The following is a 24,084-nucleotide window of genomic DNA, read 5'->3' on the forward strand; positions in this document are numbered from 1 at the left end:
TTCTAAATCGCATGGTAGTTCATTTAAAGTTATGTAAATAGTTTCGAGTAAACCGTCATACTGCAGACTTGAATAGTTGCGAGTAAAGTCTGGTTTGTATTTCTGTGTCGAGTGCCTTTCACATTGCCATGCATTTATACTTCTGTGTGCTTTTTAAGTTGCTCTGCAACTGGCAGTTTTGATATTCCTCTGTGCCGAGTTTCCTCACTGGTGTTTTGTTTTTTTCTGAACGCTACAAGTAGCTAAAACTCATTCATTCTGAGGTGGGAACTGGCAGACCTGCAACAACTTTAATCATAAGGTAAACACAAAGCAAAAGTTTCCATTTTGAGCTCCTTTACGGGACTCGACTCTTAAAAACACTAGCTTCCATGGGTTTGCATGGCTCTCACCCCTGCCCACACTCATCATCGTTGCCGAGTCAACCAATCACTGAGCTTGTGCTATGCATCGTTGCAACATGTAGTCAAATTTTTAGAGAGGTGTTTTTTACCAAAAAACATGACCCCTTCACACAGTCTTACGCTCTTTGCACTGCTTGTCTGTACACTATTGTGTCACTTTTAAAATTCTTCTCTTGGTTTTTAAAACATTAAATGGTCTAGCACTTTCTTATCAGTCTGACCTGTTGACTGAACATCAGCCTGGTCGCTCTCTTCGGTCATCAAACCAGAGATCATTATGCATCCCTAAGTCAAGGCTGAAATGCAGGGGTGACCGTGCTTTTGCAGTAGCTGGTTCTAGATTGTGGAATGCTCTGCTCCGCTGTATCAGATCTATATCATCTCGGTCTCTCTCTGTCTTTTCAAAGCTAGGTTGCAAACTTACCTTTTTGATTTGGCATTTTATCAGTGAGAATTGTTTGTTTAAGCTATAATATTAAATCTTTCTCTTTGTAATTTGTATTGTGCAGCACATTGGTCAACTTTAGTTGTGTTTAATAGTGCCATATAAATAAAACTGTAATTGACAAATAATGCTAAAGAGAGTTCAATGGCTTAGAACAGTTTTTTGTCCATCACAGCCTTCATTTTCTAAATCACATGATGGTTTATTCAAAGTTATGTAAATAATTGCGGGTAAACAGTCGTGAAGGATTTCAAGGTCAAACGCACATGCACAATCTACTCTACTTTGACTAGATGTGTTGCCGGTCCTTGTTTTAGCTCTCCAACATGGAAGCATCCCAAAACTGCACTAAAGGTTAATAAATCTTAACTGAACTTCATTCAGAGTTTCGGTTAAAGAGCTAATACAAGCACATACTGTAAACAAGTCAACTTGGAGACCTGGATACTGACTGAAAAGAGCGCAGCCATTTAGCCCTACCGCAGTTGTACACAGCTTAACATTGACAATAGAGTGAATTAGAGAAGAGCCAATTACTCTTTGCTGCTTTGGCTCAGTAATGTGGGATCCCACTGCTGGCTGTTTAGTGCAGTTTAACACACTACCCCAAGAATCACTGTCACCATGCCAGGTACCCACGGGCATTAGCAATTTCAGCAGAGATACTGTAACACCAGGACGCGATGCTAATAACATAATAACCATGTTAGTTGGTAGTGTGACAGTAGCTCAGTGGTTCTCAAATGTTATGCAGCTAGTTACGAGCTGTATTATGATCACAGCAGATGTCTCACTCTTTTTGACTCAATGTTGTTAACCAATAATAGTGTTTTTGTTCTTAACTAATGCTTAAATGTGATCATTAATTAATGCTTAACTAATGCATTATTTTTAACCTTAAAATGAAGTGTTACCGTTTCAACCATTGCAAACAGCTTCAATAAACATACTGAATGAAAACGGCCCCTTGTTTGCTATGTAACACTAGATATTTAGGTTACGTTTTAGTGAAGTGTTCAAAAATGGTTTATAAATTAAGCATTTTTAAAATACAAGCTTTCAACATGTTTTAGTTTACAAAATTAGTCAGCTGATATTCAACATTTTTCGAATTCATTAAGCCAAATATGAAAATTCAGTTTTCAAAACATAATTCATGTAAACACAAAAAAAATTTTACACTGACTTTAAGGGACATTTTTACGCAGACATTTTACCATGACTCTAAGACCGCCTGACATACAAACAAATGCTCTTTTCAAATTTCTTTATAAATCTTAATAATAATTTAAACTCTTTAAAACCTTGGGTCTGTTAGACGGTAATAGTTTAAACTCATGATCCAAAACACACTATGAAAAATTCTGGGTTCCACACAATCGATTTATGTTGGGACCACAAGAAAGAATTAAGTTAACTTGTTAGTTTTTACAAATTTAAGTGGTTTGAACATAAAACAATGAATTGTCCCCAAAAAAAACTCAGTTTAAATAAGTAGTTGGAAAATAAGTAAGTAGTTGGAAAAAAACAGCAAACGTAATTTTTTGGGGCATATGACTTGATGAATGATTGGGTTTTAATATTCATATTGAAAATCTTGTAAAGAAGCTCAGATCAAAATTGGGTTTTCTTTTTCATATTAAGTGTCTTCCTTTTGAAGCAAGAAAAAGAATTATGCAAAACTTTCAGTGATAGATTATGGTAATTAGACATGGGGCGATAACAATTTTCAAGATATACCTCGGTTTGGAAAAGTCAAGGTTTTAAAACTGCCAAAATTTTCTGTTATACCGTTCCTACAGTATATGTAAGATTTTTTATTTATTGTTTTTTTTTTTTTGTTGTTGTTGTTGTTGTTTTTAGGACAACAGTGTCTCCAGCAGAAAAGATGTCTAAAGATGCCGTTTTAAATTGTAAAGAAATCTGTGTTTTTGAAACTAACGAATACAGCAGACGTCAATGATCCATTTGAATTATTTAGCCTGACATATTTACTGCTCCAAAATATTATAAATGTTTCTCTTTTTTATCCAGAAATTTAAAAATAATTGTATATATTAGAGCAGTAATTTTAAACCGTGACTTTTATCCAAGATTATCTTACCGTCAATCTTATACAGGCCATGCCTAATGGTGATGTAGTTTATATCCATGCAAACATGTCGTTATTAAAAAAGTTGGACAGTATGAATAATGCTGCAATACGATTTATGACGAATGCATCTTCACGTATTTATTATTGTACTTTGTACAAAATGGTTGGTTGGTTGGTTGGTTGGTTTTTCTGTGCCAAAAGAGAAAATATGCTTCTATTCATCAATATGGCATTATTGAGTAAATTGCCATCTTATATTTGTAACCTTTTATCATATTATACTTGTAGTTATAGTCCACAAAATCTTTATGAATTACTTTTAAATGTTCCTTGAGTATGTACAGAGTTTGGTAAAAGAGTGTTTTCCTCCTTTGACCCTACATTATGAAATTAAATAAAAAGTATTATCAAGGTATGAACAAATCCATCTCTAAATATTTTTATAAATCTTTTGAAGTCTTACCTGGTAAATCATGTGAATGTTTTGTGTAAATTTTAATACAGTACACTATATTCTATGCGTGTCTAATTTTGTATCTAAAACTTTTTGTGCTGCCATTTTGGCCAGGACTCCCTGGTAGAAGAGATGCATCACTCAATGAGAAATTCCTGGTAAAATAAAGAATATGAAAAATACATGACAAAACCAGTAGATGAACATTCAACAATAAACAATGCAGTGCGTACTGGAAGTCATGCATTCTAAAAACAGTTCTTAAAACTGTGTACTATGTAATACGCTCTAGTAGTTGTGGAGCGACAGGAGCCATATCCCAGAATTGTATTTAACCATATAAAATCAAGTGGGTTATAAATATTAATATATGCCATACACAAAGGTTTTTTGTTTTTTTTTCGCATGAACGCGATGAGATTCTCACTCCCAACATAAACCTTTCTCTCAGATTTATTATCACCAGCAGCAAAAGTCATAATCTCTTTGAACTACTTTCAATTATATTTATATGTTATCCTCAACACCAGGACGAAGTACAGCTAAATGCATACCTAGCATCTATTCGGAGAGAAAGTGTATGAATAAGGAATATGGAGGAATATGGAGGCAAGAGGGATCAGCTGGAAGGCAGATGAGAAGAGGGAGAGATGAAAATCCCAAAAGGCGAATCGTCTTCATTAAAGATGCTCTCCCTCAGGCAACAGGAGCTGAGCAGACATTTCTCTATGTTCCCCACAGCTTCTCTCTGAGAGCCTGAGATTCAAATGTGAATTTCACAGTAAACAGCATTGTTACATTGTTAATTCGGCATTTTTTTTTTTTTTTTTTGGATCATGGGAGTCTATTCTGCACATGAGTAAAGTATGCATAATTAACATCGCTTTGCATAATTAACTGCCATGCTATCAGGTAATTAATAGACGGCAATAAGGCCAGAGAGTCTGACGCGTCCTGTGGCGATAACAGGAGCCCAGCGCAGTGACTAGATAACTTTCCATCATGTGATTAGTGAGACAAAGAGCTGAAGGTCAAGGCGAATGGTTACAGTCGCCATTTCTGCATTGCTTGAATGGATATTGTTTTTTTTCTCGCTCAGATACAAAACAAGAACTCCACTGGAAAATACTGCGAAACCTTGATACGTGATACTTTTACACAATCAAGAAGTACTGCAGTGGTCAAATTTGTGGATGAACTTGAGTAAAAAAATGAGAGATGCTGTGCAGAAGATTTCAGAAACACTAATGTGTGCATTAAGTGAAGCAGAGAATCATTTTCTTAAACTAGTTCATTTGACATTTACATTTAGTCACTTAGCATGTGCTTTCGTCCAAAGTGCTGATTTAAGACGATACACAAAAGAAGTGGTTTTTTTTTTTTTTTAGACAAAGGAACAGTTAGTGCTAATAATTAAATGCTAGAGTAAGGAGGAGGGACTGTTTTTATTTGGGGATAGAAGCGTTGTTATACAGGTGGTTTGTCAAACCCACTCACCAGAGTAAAGAACTCTTTATAAACACACAGTGTTTTTTTAGAGATATGGAGTGACTGTAAGAATGTGTCTGGTGCAAATGTGCAAAACTGGTGCAAATGTCGGTTAAAGAGTCAGAGAGGTTAAAGAGTGTGTTTTCTTTTCTACAGGTGGTTTGTCAAGCCCACTCACCTGTGTGAGGCACACTCAAAAATGCATAATGTTTTGAGGTTGTTGTGTGGTGAGGGAGAGAAGCATTTGAATCCTTCACCCTAACAGTCAACAAAATTAGCCATTACTTATTAGAAGAAAGAGACATTCTAGTCGGATTAGAATCGACTGAGTGGCTTTATGCACACAATATTGTAAAATAAGCTGTATCACATTTTGTCTTATTAAAGCTTATTATTGATTGGCATAAAATAGCTGTTTTTATGATATTTGGGGAATAAATGTTTTATTGTTAACTAGGCATGGGACAATAACCTATTTCGAGGTTTACAGTGGTTTGGAAAAGTAATGTTCATTGTTAAAATAAATTTTTAAACTGTTCCTATGATACAAGTAAGTTTTTTTGTTTTGTTTTGTTTTTTATGTGTCTTTATGACTATTTTGTTTACTTTTTTAGGGCTTCAAGCAGAAAATGACCCTCCACATCAAAAGCTACTGTTCCAAAGTATTTTAAATGTTTCTTAAAAAAAATATGTTGTGATCAAATTAGAAAAAGTGTTGTTTTTTACCCTGATAATTAAAAAAAAAAACATATTTTAATGCAGTAATGACAAAACCGTGATACCGTGAAACCAATGTCGAAACTGAGATGTTTTGTGGATAAAATATATTTTAAACTGAAATAAGCCTAAAAGAAATACAATTATGAAATATTAGATGGGAAAAGGATAAGGGTGAGAGTCAAATTTCTTAATTTCATTCAAAAATACTGTCAAATATTCTGCTGTATATCCTTACGCCTTTACAAGTGACATTTAAAACACTATAAACCTGTATAAAAAAACTTCTAGAAACCTGTAATTCCCTTAAAATTCTTTATAACTCCAAGGTTCTCAAAGCTAAAAAAAAAATATGAAAACCTAAATAAAATATAAAACAGAATCAAATTATAAAGTGCCATTCTCTTTTAAACGCCCAAAACAGACATTAATTTTATGTCTAATAACATAAACTATGTCTTCTCCATTATTTAAAGTAAAACAGAATCTCTCAGGCTGCTTTTACAAACAGTGATGCATCCAAAAACAGAAAGTTTATTATTTTAATTTATGCGTTTTCAGTCCCAAAAACACATTAAAGGTTCACGTTTTTAGCTAAAAAAAAGTTGACGTATAAATGACTCTGTGTCATGTGTTTCTCACATAAATACCAGATTGATTGTTGAGACAACATTAAGCATTTTCTAATTTATTGACTAAAAAATAAATAAAATAATTGTCTAGAATTATGAAGAGCTCTAAACTCAAAACATTCAAAGTATCAGTAGTATTAGTAACAAATTACTAATAGCTATTAACAGTTCAAGTTATTATTGATCAAAGTTCACCTGCACTTAAACAGTATATAGGTGATGACTACATGTACATGTTCAATGAATGAAGTTCAATGAAACTATTAAATCAATGACAGTAAACAAAGAACATCAAGTCTTAGGCCGTGTTGTCTGTGACGACATGAGCCAAACATTTGTCTTCCACAGGCCAGCACACCTCTTAAATGAGGCTGAAGCTTCCTCAATATCGACATTCACATTCATTGTCCTCATTCAATCATTCTTTAGCTTAATCCATTAAATCATTAGGGGTCGCCACAGCGGAATGAACCACCAACTTATCCAGCACACGTTTTACACAGTGGATGCCCTTTTAGCTGCAACCCAGTACTGGGAAATATCCATACACACTTATTCATTAATTCATTCATTTTCTTTTCGGCTTAGTCCCCTAATCCAGTGTCGCCACAGCGGAATGAACCGCCAACTTATTCAGCAGGCTTTTTTTGTTTGTTTGTTTTTTTACGCAGCGGATGCCCTTCCAGCCGCAACCTATCCTTGGGAAACATTCACACACAGTCATCCACACTCATACACTACGGACAATTTAGCCTAACCAATTCAGCTGTACCACATCTTTGGACTGTGGCGAAAACCCGAGCACTCGAGAGGAAACCCACGCCAATGCAGGGTGAACAAGCAAACTTCACACAGAAACGCCAACTGACCCAGCCGAGGCTAGAACCAGCAACCTTCTTTCTGTGAGGCGACAGCACATCCTACTGCGCCACTGCGTCGCCCTTCACACACACATACACTACAACCAATTTAGTTTATTCAATTCACCTATAGCGCATGTCTTTGTACTGTGCGGGAAATCGAAACATGCAAACCCCATACAAAAGTGCCAACTGACCCAGCCGGGACTCGAACCAGCAACCTTCTTACTGTGAGGCGACAATGCTTACCACTGAGCCATCGTGTCACCCCCCAATCACTGTTATTATGTACATTAGAATAATTGTCTATAATTACAAACATCTCTACTCTCAAAGCATTCAAAGTATGGGTCAACATGCCAAAAATCAAACTGTGACATTCATGTTTATTCTATACATCCCTGAAGCATTATTTACATATATAACGAAAGCCCAACCGACTAGAATCCAACATGCTGAAAAAGATACAAACAATCCTTTTAAAAGCGTCCTTGCCTTGAACACACAGCACAAGGTCACCAGAATGACCCAGTCATTGTGAAGAACAGAGAACAGCTCAATATGCACCAGTTCAGGAATCACAGATCTGCCATATCTCAAAGAGAGCCCAGTCCACAAAACAAAGCATCATCTGTTTCTAAAGGGAAAACAGCCGAAGCAATGAACATGCTGTGAACATTGAGCTCAGTATGGAGATGAACCCCCTGCTGCGACCATGCAAGGGTCTCAAAACGGCATACAAAGAACAGCTAGACACGTGTATGAGCACAAGCACTTGAAACTGCTAAAGACCAACGGTTCCAATTTAAAAGTCACAGCGACTCCCTCGAAATCCAAACAGAGGTAACCCAGACTCTCGCTCTCATAAACAACATGCACGGCAAAACAACATCCCTGTTCGCTAAATGGCAATTAATTGAGCACAATAGGTCGAGTTCGGCTCCAAGAGTGACCTCAGTTACTGGGCAGAGATCAGAACATTGTTAAGTTGTGCAGAGCTCGCCAGCGCTAAACACACACAGTACAAGACCATTTGCTGATTAGAGTGCTTTTAAAAGATTTAAAACAGTGTCTGGCATGGAAAAAATAAATAAACGGTAAGTGAGGATTCCTAAATCAGCAGCATCAGCAGTCTTGTAGTAATGAAATCCTGTGTGTTACAATGATTTCATCAGGGTTAAAGGATGAAGTTACTTTTGTGAAAATGACTTTTAAAATGGAGGCAATAACAACCATAGAATTAACACTTGTTGTTGGTGTTTCTGCTAATAATTCAGACATAACAATAAGAATGATTTATAGAAATGCATAATTTAATGATAAATTATTACATTATAATAATAATAATTATTAATTGCAAATTAGTTTACAGGTATGGTTTCTAAATGATTTATTATTTATTTATTATTATAACAATTGAGTTTTAAGATGCTTACATTTAAAAATGAAAAACAACAACTAATAATAATCACATGCATATTTCCGTATTTTACTAGTTTCGAGTAAAAAAATAACATTTTTATGAAAATAAATTGTAATATTTATATTTTATATTGTCATTATCATCATTATTATTGTTATAAATTGTATTATTATTTATTTTTAATAATAATAATAATGTTATTATTATATTATATTAATATAATAATTGTTTATTATTTTATTAATTTTATTAATAAACAAAAATAGACATTTATTATTAATTTATTTATTGTTTTTTATTATTATTTTATTATAATCATAATTATTATCATCATAATTATCATTAATAATAATAGTTTTTGTTATTGTTTATTATTATTTATTATTATTATTATTATTATTATTACTATTATTATTTGTATTTATCATTATTATTATTATTCTTAATATTATTATTATCATTATAATAATAATTATTATTATTTATTTATTTTATTCTATTATAAATAAATGACAATAATCATAATCATCATCCTCCTTACAATAATTAATTATTATTGTTTATTTATTTATATTATCATTACTATTAATAATAATAATAATAATAATAATAATAATAATAATAATAATAATAACTAGTATCATGTCTAGAAACCAATAATTTGCATTTAATTATAACTAAAACAATTTATTTAAATATATTAACACTAAAAATATTAATAATAATTAACAATGTCTAGAAAACATTAATATACATTTAAGTATAACTACAACAATTAATCTAATCATAATAATATTAATAATAATAAAATTATAATTTCATAAACAACAACTGATTATCCAATTTGCTATATTCTTCATTGTAGCAAGCAATTTTAATAAAAACATTTTAAAAATCTATCTATCTATCTATCTATCCATCTATCCATCTATCCATCTATCTATCTATCTATCTATCTATCTATCTATCTATCTATCTATCTATCTATCTATCATCTATCTATCTATCTATCTATCTATCTATCTATCTATCTATCTATCTATCTATCTATCCTTTCATCAATCCGTCCATCTATCCAACCATCCATTTTTCTATCTATCTATCTGTCTGTCTGTCTGTCTGTCAGTCCGTCCGTCCGTCCGTCCGTCCGTCCAACTATCTATGCATAGAGATATATGACATGATTCTTCAAGTGTCACTATAAATGCAGCATTACAGCGTCATAATACACAGCCGAGCTCACACAATTCACATGTAGTTAAACTTCGCACCCTGCAGTGAAAAGGGCTTTCTCACCTGCATCCTGAGAGTTCAGCACCTCTAGGGCATGCATCATGGCACTGGCAAATACATTGGCATCCTCTTTGCTGCCAAAGTTAAGGCCGTACACCTGCCGTGCATCTCGCCACTGGTGAAAGGTTTGCGTGGCCTGGTTGTATTTCAGCCCCTTGGGAATGGCACAGTTTATTACCACCTGTCGACAGAAAAGAACAAAATTATTGATTAATATTAATACTTGAATACTATCGCTTTCGAAAGTCCCGGCTCAGAAGACTGCTAAGCAATACACAGCCTCATATCCGGTCTATACAACTAAACATAACCTGATGGGTGAGGTTTCAAAGGGAGATGTGGCACTCAATATTATGGATATAAGGATGTACTGAACTCACCATTTAATACGATTTCTGATATATTCTAACAAAATTCATTAAGATGGTTTAGAAATGACCAAGCACCCTTTTACCGTTTCTTAAATGCTGCACATTTCTTTGCAAAATAAAAATATATTCTTTAAAAAATAAATGAACTAAATAACTAGTGCACTTCAGCAGTGACGCCTGCGGCCGTACGGCTTTACACATTGTGCATGCCTACCATGAGAGGGCGCAAATTAATTAATTTATTTTTAACAATTTAAATTGATTATTAAACAGTATAGACTACAATATATTAACAAAGCAAGAAAGAATGAGAATAAATAAAGGTGTTTATTTGTGTGTGTTTTAAAGTGCGTATCTACTTGCATGGTGGGAGATGGGTAAAGAAATCTGTTGGCTTTAGTCTGAGAAACACCCATACACTCTCATTCACACACATACACTACGGACAATTTAGCTTTTCCAATTCACCATAACTAATAAATACTATTAAAAAAGGGTAAGGAATTAATACCAATTTTCTTTTTTTGGGTGAACTCACCCTTAAAGCTGTGTAGCCATTCATTTATTCGTTAACGTTCTAAATCACAGGTGTCAAACTCAGTTCCAAAAGGGCCGCAGCTCTGCACAGTTTAGTTCCAACCCTAATTAAACACACCTGATCAAACTAATTGAGTCCTTCAGGCTTGTTTAAAACCTACAGGTAAGTGTGTTGGAGCAGGGTTGGAACTAAACTGTGCAGGGCTGCGGCCCTCCAGGAATTGAGTTTGACACCTGTTCTAAATAATCTGAATCATTATATATTTTTTAATTGATTTTCAACTGGCTCATCATAAATTAATACATTCTTACAAATAATTTGAAAAAAACATTAAAATACACACGTTTAAGCTGTATACCATGTTTTATAAAAACATACACAACTTTCCTCCTGAGGTCAAGTTTATAAAAGTCAAAGTTTTAAAAGTTTAAAGAGAAAAGTTCTAAAACCTCTTCTTAAGCCACCTCAAAGTAAAAATCAATCTGCATTAGCGAAAGATGACAGATAACGCTGCATTTCCAAGACAAAGACTCGCTCTCTAAAAAGATCTGCAAAGACGAACTCCAGATTTAAGAAGAGCTGACTGCAGCATCTCTGTTCTTGCAGACAGGGAAAAAAGTAACAGCAAAAATCCTTTTTAAGTTGTACAAAGGTAACTAAGGCCAGCTTGGCTCCAGACAGGTGTTACAGCAATATTATGGTTTATATGGTAATAGCGTATTGTGGGAGATGCTTAAAAATCAAACACTTGACTGGTTCCCTAAATCTCCCAAAAGCATGTCTTTAACAGGGCGAATCTGTCTTGAGCTTGTGTGGTTACTGGCCGTTTTCCCAGTCATTTCAATGTCTCATCCTTTGACATCAATGCAATTACCACAAGAAGTGCAGCTAATTAGCAAGTGGTTTAAAAGGAACTATGAACTGTAAGGCATCCTGTCACAACTCAAGTTCAGAAAACTCCTCAGTTTTGTCAACGCATTATTAAAACAGAGTAAATCTTCTTTGTTCTGCCGTAAAAGCAACTTAGTCAAGTTTTGGGGAGTTTTTCTCTATTGTTTTACCTCAACATCCAAAACTCCTTAAGTGGTGCTGGCTAAAATACAGCATTCAAATTATACCCTGACAGATTTCTCTAAAGAAAAAAACAACATGTTACTTTTAAATTAATACTTTCCATTAACTATTTTAACATGATAATTTAAGATCAAAATGAGCAAAATGAGTACACCTCCCACTTAGCGTCTCAAGAGAAAACATTAAATAAAATTGTAAGGGGGATTACATTGGCCACATCACATTAGAATAAAGTCTCTGGGATAGTTCAAACTAAAATCTTTTCTTTGTTTGAGGGCAAAGAGAATTTCGAAAAGGCTGAGTGACGGTATAATGCTTTCAAATGCTCCAACTAAACCTGTCGTGCTGCTTGAGTGTACTGCCAAATACAACAACAATGGCAGCAGAGAGAGAAGACCAGTTACAGAAATATCTGACAAACACACAAACTTTATCAGATGTTGCACAATGCGGTTGTGATATTCAACTGGTTTGTGAAAACATCCGAGTCATTCCATGAGTAATACTACAGGTGCAGATACATCTGTACCAGCTCTGCTACTCGACCCTCTAGTGTATTTATTTTGCTATCTTGGTGTTCTGAGAAAGCAAGGCACACCGCACTGCCTTTTTTTTGTTGACAAGGGGAAAAAAAGAAGTATGCTGCACTTTTTATGTCGCTAGGCAACATTGCTGTTGATATTAGTATAATATTTAATAATATTGTGATATTCACGATTTGTGAAGTCACGTTTCAGTTCCTTTTTCAAATTTTGTTTGAAGTATACTTTAGACTTTTGTATTATTTTCCTTATACTAAGGTGACCACAATTTATTAACAACACCGGCCAAAGGTTTGGGGTCAGTACGATTTTTAAATTTTTTTAAATAAGCTTATCCAGCTCACCAAGACTGCATTTATTTAATTAAAAACACAGTACAAATTGTAAAATGTTCTTGCACTATAAAATACTGTTTAAAAGTAGTTTTGAATTTAATTTTAAAATTTATTATTATTATTTTTATTTATTTATTTATTTTTATTATTATTATTATTATTATTATTATTATTATTATTATTATTATTATTATTATTATTATTATTATTATTATTGATGCTAATAGTAATAAAAGCAATAATGACAGGAGTAATAATTTCATTTAAAACTACATACAATAAGAAAGCAGAAGTTTCACAATTTTTAACAAATATTTTAAAAATTTTGGGTTAACATTTAATAACACCCGCCTTAATTAACAAAATAATTTTCTTTTAAAAACACTTAATTAATTTTTTTTTTTTTAATAAACTTTTGACCGGTAGTGTATTTCTATTTCTATTTTTATTTATTTTCTCATTAGCAATCATTACTGGTAAAGTCTAAATCGATATGAAGTGTTGTTCCTGTAAACATGTGTCTGGCACACTGACAGGTATAGATCTGAAGACATTAGTCAGTAACTGTATAGTTGAAGTTAAAATTATTAGACCCCTGTTTATTTTTTTTCCAATTTTTGTTTAACGGAGAGACAATTTTTTTTTCAACACATTTTTAAACATAATAGGATAATTAGGTTAACTAGGCAGGTTAGGGTATTAATTAGGCAAGTTATTGTATAAAGATGGTTTGTTATATATAAAAATATATATAATTTATAAGGGGCTAATAATTTGACCTTAAAATGGTTTTAAAAAATTATTTTATTCTAGCCACAATAAAACAAATAGGACTTTTTCTAGAGAAAAAATATTTTCAGACATACTGTGAAAATTGCCTTGCTTTTTTAAACATCATTTATTAAAAAAAATAAATAAATTGAAAGGGGGGCTTGAATTCTCACTTTAACCATATATAGCAGACTGTTTATGTTTTACATTGCATGATAGTATTGTCTTCTACACAGCAACTGATATAAAACTATCATGCAATGTAAAACATAAAAAAAGTGTTGACATTTGGTTAGTGTGTTGCTCTTTAACACTTCACTCATTCCAGTCATTAAACCACCATGAAAGGCTCATCAACAAATGCCAGTAAGTTTCCTGAAGTAATCAGATACGCTCCGTCCTTAGACATCACTGTGATGATCGTGCCATTCATGAATTATTAACATTACCGCAACTAAAAAGGCCTAGCCACTCTCCGAGGCAGAAATAGGCTTTCCGCGAAACGCTGAATGACCATAAAATAGCAATAAAATGAGTCACATACAGTGTCACAGCCCCCTTAGTGTGTCAGCCACTTGTGTAGCACGGTCAGTGCTGAGTAAAGGTTACCTTCAAGTGCGCATTACCTAGCACTTCACTAAAAGTGTAGTGAGAAACACAATGGACAAGAAAAAGGTTTGCTTAATGGTTCGTTCCTCACAAAAAAAGAACAGATAAATAAAATACCAGGCCAGATGCTCATTAAACACTTATGTAATATACAGCTGGAAGTGAATTACATGACATGAAACTCTAATTAGTGTATTGTAGTTTGCACCCAATAAAAAAAGCAAAAACAACAACTGTTTACAGAAAGGTTTCTTAAACATCTGCCATTGTTTAATAAAACAGAAAGGTTTCTTAAACATCTGCCATTGTTTAAAGTTGAAGTCAAAATTATTAGCCCTCTTGTGATTTTTATTTCTTTATTTCTTTATATTCTTTATTTCTGTTTTTATTTTTACTTTTTCTTACATTTTACGGGTGATAACAAACAAACAGACGTTTCGGCACAAAGCCTTCCTCAGTGTGTGACACAATTCTCCAACTCCACCCTTTTATTCCACAGTCAATCACAATGTGCAATTAGTTGCAATTAGAGGTGAAGGTAAGACTTGTGATTTTTAATCTTTGGGTAATTGTCAAATGTAGAAAACTTTTAATGTCAACTATTATTGTATTGATGTACACCTGATTAATGATAATAGTTGACACACTTTATCTCTGTAGAGTGAGGTCGGAAATGGGAAGATTGTTTATTGTCATTGCTGTGAAGATTATAAGTTATTGTGTGATTAATTGATAATGAAATGAGAGTGACGGTTTAACTAATGGCACATTGTGATTGACTATGGAATAAAAGGGTGGAGTTGGAGAATTGTGTCACACACTGAGGAAGGCTTTGTGCCGAAACGTCTGTTTGTCTGTTATCACCCGTAAAATGTAAGAAAAAGTAAAAACAAAAACAGTACGAAGCAACTGAGTGTGAATCATTACCTTCTTTTGAATAATAGTAACGATTAGATTAACGCACCAAACCAAAGAAGTAACTAAAAAAAAACGCAAGCTCACAGGACAAACTTCAGTAACTCTGCACACGTTTTTCAAATATTTCCCAAATTATATTTAAAAGAGCAAGGATTTTTTTCACAGTAATTTTTTCACAGGTAAAAATACGCTAAAAATGAAATGTGCTGTATAAATAAACTTGCCTTGCCTTGCAAAAACACTAGGCTACAAGATCCAGTTCTCAAAAGTCTTGTGTACAAATGTTCTCCATGTGTTTCACGGCCTTGTATTAGTGACTTATAAATTTTAGATTTTCACTAGCCACGCAAAAACATTTCTTTCTCAAAAACACATACATACATGCTGCTTATATATTATTGTAGCCCAGCTTGTTACAGTGTTATCACACTTTAGCCATTAATATGTTTTAAAGATACTGAAAACAACACAAATGTCAGTGCATTTCAAAACTTCTCCATTGCCCCCAAAAAATCCTTAGACAACTGAGGTTTAATTTGTATTCTGAAGATGAACATAGATCTTAAGGATTTGCAACGGTATGAGAGAGAGTAATTAATTACCTAATTTCCATTTTTGCGTGAACTAACCCTTTAACTAGCAAGTCATTGTCAAACAGTGTTTTTTCCTGTAGCCAATAGAAAAAAATATTAAATATTGATTTTTTTTTTTTATGTAAAAACTGCATTTATTCCAAACAAAAGACAGGAAATAAGACTTTCTCCAGAAGAAAAGAGTCTCGTGTCAGTTGTTTTCAAAAAAACAAAAATGACAGAATTAAAGGCCTCTGTTCACAAATCAGTCACACATTAATATGCTTGTCATGGAAATGTAATTCCATTCATTCCACCAGCCTGCATTCATAATGAGGACAACGAGATAAGACATTTAATTATTCGCCAAATTAAAATGTTTATACACACAGAGTCTTAAAAGGACAATTAAAACACATTAAAAGCAAGGAGGTCTGAGTAAACTTTTAAAGTTTGTGCGCAGTAATTAAACCTCCCCCACCACATGTGGATCTTCGCAAAATACAAAAAAGATGACGAAAGGTTAAAAAGCTGCTGAGGAAGCACATACCTCAAATCCTCTACCACCTCCAGAAAATTCAGCAACCTCATGAACTTTTAAATACGCCAATAAAAAAATTCCATTATTCAGTAATATGCCCTTGCCCTAAAAAATGCTCAGGACAGACTTTTTTGTATTGCCACAACATATTTCTTGAACACCAATACAGCAGCTTTACTTAAGAAAGAGTTAATAGCAAATGTTACAATTAATCTCAGCAACACCACCTTAAACCCAAAGACAAATTATTTCAGTGTAACAAAAAAGTTCTTAGGGAACACCCTATGCTGTAAATCATGACATTTTAAGATAGATAAGCGATAGCAACAATACATATGTAATTCAGCATGATTACTAAAGCATCAGTATTATTGCTACCTCACAAGAGCTCAAGTAGAAAGGAAATCTGATCCTATAGACCATTTCAATGCGGTGATGTCATTAACCCATGATCATTTCCTGCTTGTTATCAAACTATTTCATAACTAACAAGAGACAATTCAATAATAACTTAATGTTAAAACAGCGATCATAACATTATTTATCAACATGTGACACTTTTTGGATTCTTAGATGCTATAGGAATTAAAAATATAAAACAGGAAATACGCTGGGACCATAGTTTTTGTTCAGTTCCCTCAAAATTGTCTATATTTGGTTATGCTACAAAAATAAAGTTTTTTAATGTGGTTCTTTCGAAACTTTAATAAAATCTGAGGTTCTCTTCTTGAATATATGGAAATGTATACTCCCTGCATCTGGACGATAGTTCATTTTTACATTTTTCGCTTCTGTGTGACAGCTCACATGACAAGGATTTTAGTTTGGTGTGTAAACAATTGTTCTGGTTGGTACAAGGCTTTTGGGGGGAGTTTTTTTTTTTGTGTATTTCCTTTTTTTTCTTATTTATTTTAGTGTTTTTTAATGAATAAATATATTTGAGGGTCAATATTGTCACAATCATTTAGGATTCTTGTTTACTTCTCTTTTCATATGTCAAAATGCACAGTAATATTACAAAATGTGTGACATTTGTACATTTTTGGAAAAATTCTATAAATAAAGTTAGGGAGAAATAAAAAACTCCAGGGACAGACGAGTCTTCACTGACATCAAGCGTTCTCCAGCCTTCTGCGCCTAGACCGTAGCTCTGCACAAGACATTTGTTCATAGAAGAAATGGTCGTGCCCTACTGAGCCCAGTTTCTCTCGAGGTTTTATATCCTTCACTGCTGGCAATTGGTGAAGTTTTTTCCTTGTCGCTGTCACCACTGGCTTGCATAGTTCGGGACTTGTAGAGCTGTGCATCGATGGATTTGCTCTTCAGTGTTTGAACATTAAGCACTGAATATTAACCCACACTGAACTGAACTAAACAGAACTTAATCTCTGAAAACTGAACTGACACTGTTTCAATTCACTATAATCTACTATGTGACGCTGCTTTGACACAATCTACATTGTAAAAGCGCTATAGAAACAAAGATGAATTGAATTCAATTGAAAAAAAAAGATAATGTTTGTAATGTTTTGGTGACCTGTTTCCAATCCTAAATTTCCACCTGACCTAGAAATCTTTGGATGTTGAGTTTTGATCTATTAGTAGCTAGAAAAAAAACTACACTGTTAAAGAGTTTAGCTCTTACCCTAATTAAACCCACCTGAACCATCCAATCAAGCTTTTAATAGATATACTAACTGAAAGTTATGCTTAACTCAGCAGGACACATGGCCCTGCAGGACAGAGTTTGGACACCCCTGCTATGAACAGTTACATAGGAAACTTTTTACATCCTAAATTGCTCTACTTTTCATGTAAAATAACTTTTACATAGTGTGTATTATTTATTTCATTGTAGATTGTGTACATACTTGGCATCTACATACATGTTTGGACAGTCATTTTCACTTTTACATTCTTATGCAAGGCACTTTGTGTGTAGAGTATTTATTAGGTTTTCACTCTCAAAAGAATCTTAAATTTCCCTCATTTATTTATGCTTTTGAATTGCATTATAAGACCTTGATCTTTCATCCAACAACTTTTAACCTTGAAAAGTTGGAAAAAAAGTTACTTTTATTAAAATTTTTAATAGTTTGAAATGACATTGTCTGGGTTGGTGCTGTATATTAGGCTACAAAAACCTGTTAATACACTGCCAGTACATTTTCTGTTATTTTACAGACTTGTTTCTTTATCTATAATTTTGTATACATTACATTATTTTAAACTAATAAAATGTCAATCAAACATCACTATGTTAAACTGTAGTGTTGAAGTCAACGGAGCAGAGATCAAGGTGCCATAATGCAATCGTAAATAAATGAAAAACACTTGGCAATCACAAAATAAAGAAACTGTTTTATTTTTACAGTCTTCTCTAGTTTATTCTTAAATTGCAGACACATTTCATATCCGTGTACAGTTAAAACCATAAGTTCACATACACTGAATGAAAAGGCACATAACCATTTAAAAAAAAAAGTCAGATGTTACTGACCTTTTCCCTTTTAAGTAAGTTAGGATTATCAATTTTGTTTCTGTTATGCTTAATAGCAGAATAATGAGAGATCTTTTTTTTTTAATTGTAATAACTTTTCTTGAGAGTCAAGTTTACATACAATAAGATTTAAGATGATACAATAAGCTGATGGTGTCAAGGTTTTGGAAGTTTCTGATTGGCCAATTGACAACATTAATCTGAGTTAATCAGAGGCACAACTTTAGAATAGTATTGGAGGAAAACCTCAAACACACTGCTTTCTTCTGTGACAACATGGGAAAATCAACAAGCCAGAATCAACAATTTGCATAATTACACTGGGAAAAATAATAATTTTTGGAGACATGTCCTGTAGTCTGAGGGAACTAAGATTGAAGTGTTTGGCCATAATGACCAGTGTTATATTTGGAGGACAAAGAAGAAAGCTTACAAGCCTAGGAACACCATCCCAACTGTGAAGTATGGGGGCGGCAGTATTATGTTGTGGGGCTGTTTTGCTGCAGGAGGCACTGGTCCACTTCACAGCATAGATGGCATCATGAAGAAAGAACATTTTGTATACTGAAGCAACATCTCAAGACATCAGCCAGGAAATTAAAACTTGGTCACAAATGGGTCTCCCAAAAAGAACATGACCCTCAGAATACTGCCAAATTAGTTAAAATGTGCTTCAAGGACAACAGAGTGAATGCTTTGGAGTGGCCATCATAAAACCCTGATCTCAATCCTATTGAAAATGTGTGTGCATAGTTGAAAAAGCTTGTGCGAGCAAGACAGCCAACAAGTCTGACTCAGTTACACTAATTCTGTCAGGAGCAATGGGCCAAAATTGCTTCAAATTATTGTGTGACGCCTCTGAAAGGATACCCAAAACATTTGACCAAAGTTTTACAGTTTAAAAGCAAAGCTAAAAAAAAAAATACCAAAGGAATGCATGCAAACTTCTGACTGTCTAGAAATTTATGAAATATTCTCTCACTATTCTGGCATTTAGCAAATGTAAATCACTTAGGTGATCCTAACAGACCTAAAATAGTAACTGTTAGTATGATTTAACATCAAACATTTTTTTAAATGGTTATGTTCATTTTTTTTGTGTATGTAAACCTCTGCTTTCAACTGTATATGTTTTTGCACACGGCATATTCCCATTACTGTAAGTGCTAACCCTTTGCTGTACCTGGCAATATTTCTTTCTGATATCTTCATCCATCATTTAAGAAAAAAGGTCTTGCCATTTCTCTTTTCATGATTCCAAGAAATAAAGTCATACTTGAGGGTGTGTAAATAATGACGGTTTCAATAGAAATCCCACACTACCGCTAAAAGAAAAGATGACCAGCATTTTCCAAAACGTAGCCAAGTACAACACTGCTGTTATCGCAACAAGAACGGGAGCGTTTCTCATGAGATGTACTTCTCTTTAACCCCACTGTGCAGCTCTGTGAGCCACTCAGACCTCCTGTGTTCTGTGTCATGGGTCATCAAAGCACTGTGCTGAAACCAGAGCCTCTCAGCAGGAGAAGCCAACAAGGCCAAGCAGACGCGCTCAGCTAAACCCACTGCTTTACTACATTCACATCTGACTGAATCCCGAAAGACGCTATGTCTAACAATACCATTATGAGTTATGGGTTATTCCCTTTTCCCCATGACTAAATATGCGTGCTTCTGTTGCCTATCAACTTCCTGCTAACATTAACATAACTTTCTTTTGGCAAAAAACATAACTTTACCTCAGATATGTCTTTCAAAACCGCATAATCAGAGCCAAAAAAAAAAAAAAAAAAACTCTCCCCTGCTTGTGAAAGTGAAACTGAAAGTGAGTTGTGGACATTTGCCGGTGATCTAAAGTAGTCTAAATATACATTTATAAGCTGTATCACCAAAAAGATTGTATTTTACGATGATGACTTGATTAAATATGACGACAGAAATTCAAAGCTTCATTTTAATATCTCAATAGAAGCTTTGAATGCAAATATGACACCTTATATGAGAACAGCCAGAATGGCCACTATGGTAATCCTATCAGTTATAGAATTCTGGTAGTTCCAGTGTTTATTTCTTAATTAGAAATATCTACAGCAAAAAGCAGTATACTGTATATGCCGCTCTATATCAAATACCAGAAGATACTATAATTATTTTTAACAATAATTCATAAATTGTTTATAGATAAAACTGATATATAGTACTTATACACTAAAAACTTCCAAGTTTGTTCCTGACACAGTTTTAAATATAAATACATTTCAAAAAGAGGTGCTCACTTAACTTGGGACTTGTATTATAGAATTACAGCAATTGTAAGGGTATCTTAGAATTCTGAAATAAAAAAGTCAGAACTGAGGGATACAAACCTAATAAATAAAATTGGTTATATTTTTTCTTTACCCTGTACTTAAAAAACGACAACCAACATATTTGTTTTTTAATGATTAAATTAATCAATCAAGCTGCCTTAAAAATTAAATAAATAATAAAGAAATTAGTATTTCATCAGTCTTTTGTATTAAGAAATCTCACACAAAGCATCTTAAAATGCACGTGATTTCTTTAAAAAATTGTTCCAACTAATTTTAACAAAATTTAATACATCTTTTCTCGTTACATTATTTAAGAGGTAGGAAATCAAATAGATTTGCAATGTTAAAAGTACAATTTAATATCATTTTAATATAATGATCAAAATGATGTAAACAGAATTTAAAATAATGTTTGCCTTTAATTAAACTTCCACAACCTATGTGAAGTTTAACAACAACTGAATTTCTTTCTTGAGTTTAAGTCTAAACATCAACTCAACTATGTGACAAGTTTGGAAACTTCACTAAAGCATTTCTTTCAAACCCACCGAGACCACAGCTCCCATTTCTCTTACCTGGTGGTCCTGAATTTTACGGCCCACTACTCGGAAGGCGTTGTTGCCAGTGTGGTGATAGATGTGGACTCTGCTAAAGCCTGTGGATCCACCAGCCGGAACCCACTTCTTATTGGCGTCATCATAAACCATGACAGCGGCCCTCGCCTGACAGATACTCTGCTCACTGAAAAGAAAGAAAAAGAGAAAAATGAGTGATGGAGAAACAAATGCACTCACGAAAATTCCAAAAAGAAATGTCTGCTTTCCAACATTTGTTTTTCTGTGTCCCTAGTCTAACTGATAATAAATATTGGATCTGGTGCGTTAAATTCAATGACAAGTCATCAGAGAGAACCGTGTTTCATCTTCATGCAGATCGCAGTAGTTAACAGCTCCTCCAATCACAGAAACCAGAGAGAAATAACAGTCCTGGCATTGGCACTCAAGTTAAGTACACCTTTATAGGTCACGCTTTCATTAAGCAGTCACCCATTACGTGTAAACACTGGAAATCAATTTCTCCCGTCTCTCAGCTCACTTTGCACTACAGACCAACTCTAGCTCGCATATGACACTAAATTATTTACTGTGACTTCCAACCTCCGACTGCGCTAATAGAATGGGAAAAGAACCACTGAAAGGCTTCCCTTGTCGTGTGAGCACACTTTTAACGCAGATGGGGAAATAAATAAATAAATAAATATATAAAGAGCGAGAATATATAGGAAAAGTGCTGTGACCTTATGAAAAGACGTGTTCGCCATTTCTAGAATACTTATAAATATTCTGGTCAGATTTCATTTCATAGGTCACCCTATTTTGTCAAGTGGTTTAGCTGTAATTTATTTATTCATTCATTGATTTGTTTATGTTTTAATGCCATATCAGCAGCATTGGCTACACTGAAAAATAATTATTAATTGGATTGAATGCATTTTTTAAGTTAAGTGATAGCCATCTATTTGTTTTTTTAGTAACTATATTTAGTAATGTTCAACTTAATTGATTTAAATTCAGCTTATATGAATTGTTTGCAACAATTTGTAATCGGGTATACAGATGTTACTACTTCAATGTGTTCCTTATGCCGCCATTCATACCGCGGCGACGGCGGTACTTGATGCGCCAGCAGCTTTTGACCGCTGGGTGGCAGTTTAACCACAGATATTCAGCTTTGCCTTTTCACAACACTAAATAGACTTTTCTGTGCGTACCTTATGTGATTAGATGTGTTCAATTAAAATATAATTTTGATTTAGTTTTCTTAGTGATAAACATGATCTTACCAGGGCTTAAAGTATTCCGGCACCATGCCGGATATCCGGCGTGCGGCCGTGAGAGAAAAAAAAAAATAGAGCTTGCACATGCGGTTTAGTTGGGGATGCTCAAAATAACTGATTAAGCAATAACCGAAAGGGTGCGTTTGTAACCGATGAATGGTATCAGTTAAACGATTAAAATATGCTTTATACATTTTTAAAGTTTGGCTGCATACGGGGCATCTGTTTAATGGTTTACATTTACATTTAGTCATTTAGCAGACGCTTTTATCCAAAGCGACTTACAAAGGACAAGGACAAGGAAGCAATTTACACAACCAAGAGCAACAATGAATAAGTGCTATAAGCAAGTTTCAGGTCTGTAAAGTCTAAGAAGGGAAGTATTAGTAGTATTAGTATTTTTTTTTATTTTTTTTTGTACAGTTAGTGTGATATTCAGAGAGGCAATTACAGATTAGGAAGTGTAGGAGACTAAATAGTTGAGTTTTTAGTCGTTTCTTGAAAATAGCAGGTGACTCTGCCGTTCTGATGCAGTTAGGGAGTTCATTCCACCAACTGGGCAGATTGAGCGTGAGCGTGAGCGAAAGTGATTTCTTCCCCCTTTGGGATGGAACCATGAGGCGACGTTCATTCACAGAACGCAAGTTTCTGGAGGGCACATAGATCTGCAGAAGCGAGAGCAGATAAGAAGGAGCAAGGCCAGAAGTCACTTTGTAGGCAAACATCAGAGCTTTGAATTTGATGCGAGCAGCAACTGGCAGCCAGTGCAAACGGAGTAGCAGCGGAGTGACATGTGCTCGTTTAGGTTCATTGAAGACCACTCGTGCTGCTGCATTCTGGAGCAGTTGAAGAGGCTTGATAGAGTTAGCTGGAAGCCCAGCTAGTAGAGAGTTACAGTAATCCAGTTTGGAGAGAACAAGAGCTTGAACAAGGAGTTGAGCTGCATGTTTACTGACTGCCGCCAGTGTTTTACGCTCTGCTTATGCTTGCTCAGCGCGCTTTAAGTTTTGCCGTTGCGCGCTGTGTGCTCGAGTGGAAAAAGCGTGTTACCTCTGTTTCATTGTTCAGTCAAATGAAAGCACTGCAGGGTTTCTGTTGAGGTGACAGCGGGGTTTGGGTTGTCAATTTGAGTACGGTAAACTTTTAAAGATTGAGGAGAGACTTGTGGTCGCTTTTTCAAGTTATCCAGAGCTGTATTTATAGATCTTGAATATCACAATATTTTTAAAATTACAATTATAACATCGACAGCAACTCGACTCGCGCACACCAGCTGATTCAGTCGTTTTCTAGTGACATACAAAAGAGGCTTCTTTTTTCTTGTCAACCATAAAAGGCAGCGCGGTACGTCGC

General features: G+C 34.2%; 1 protein-coding gene and 1 long non-coding RNA gene across 24 annotated transcripts in view; both read right to left on the reverse strand.

The window, feature by feature from the left end:
• Positions 1–24,084, reverse strand: part of enah (ENAH actin regulator) — a 206,182-nt gene that overhangs the window by 87,897 nt on the left and 94,201 nt on the right. For all 23 annotated transcript variants that reach the window (XR_012395480.1, XM_073932427.1, XM_073932425.1 and 20 more), the window contains 2 exon segments: positions 21,470–21,635; positions 9,815–9,992 (listed from right to left, as the gene is read on the reverse strand). Coding sequence is in view for 22 of the 23 variants with exons in the window: in XM_068215435.2 (XP_068071536.2) it covers positions 9,815–9,992; positions 21,470–21,635 (344 nt within the window). In the remaining variant the exon portion in view is untranslated.
• LOC141379383 (uncharacterized) lies at positions 2,407–5,144 on the reverse strand. Its single transcript, XR_012395976.1, has 3 exons — positions 5,065–5,144; positions 3,408–3,553; positions 2,407–3,321 (listed from the first exon to the last, which is right to left on the reverse strand). It is a non-coding gene; the product is annotated as an uncharacterized lncRNA (long non-coding RNA).

The sequence above is a fragment of the Danio rerio genome, chromosome 20, assembly GCF_049306965.1.
Source record: "Danio rerio strain Tuebingen ecotype United States chromosome 20, GRCz12tu, whole genome shotgun sequence".
In the NCBI taxonomy this organism is placed as follows: domain Eukaryota; kingdom Metazoa; phylum Chordata; class Actinopteri; order Cypriniformes; family Danionidae; genus Danio; species Danio rerio.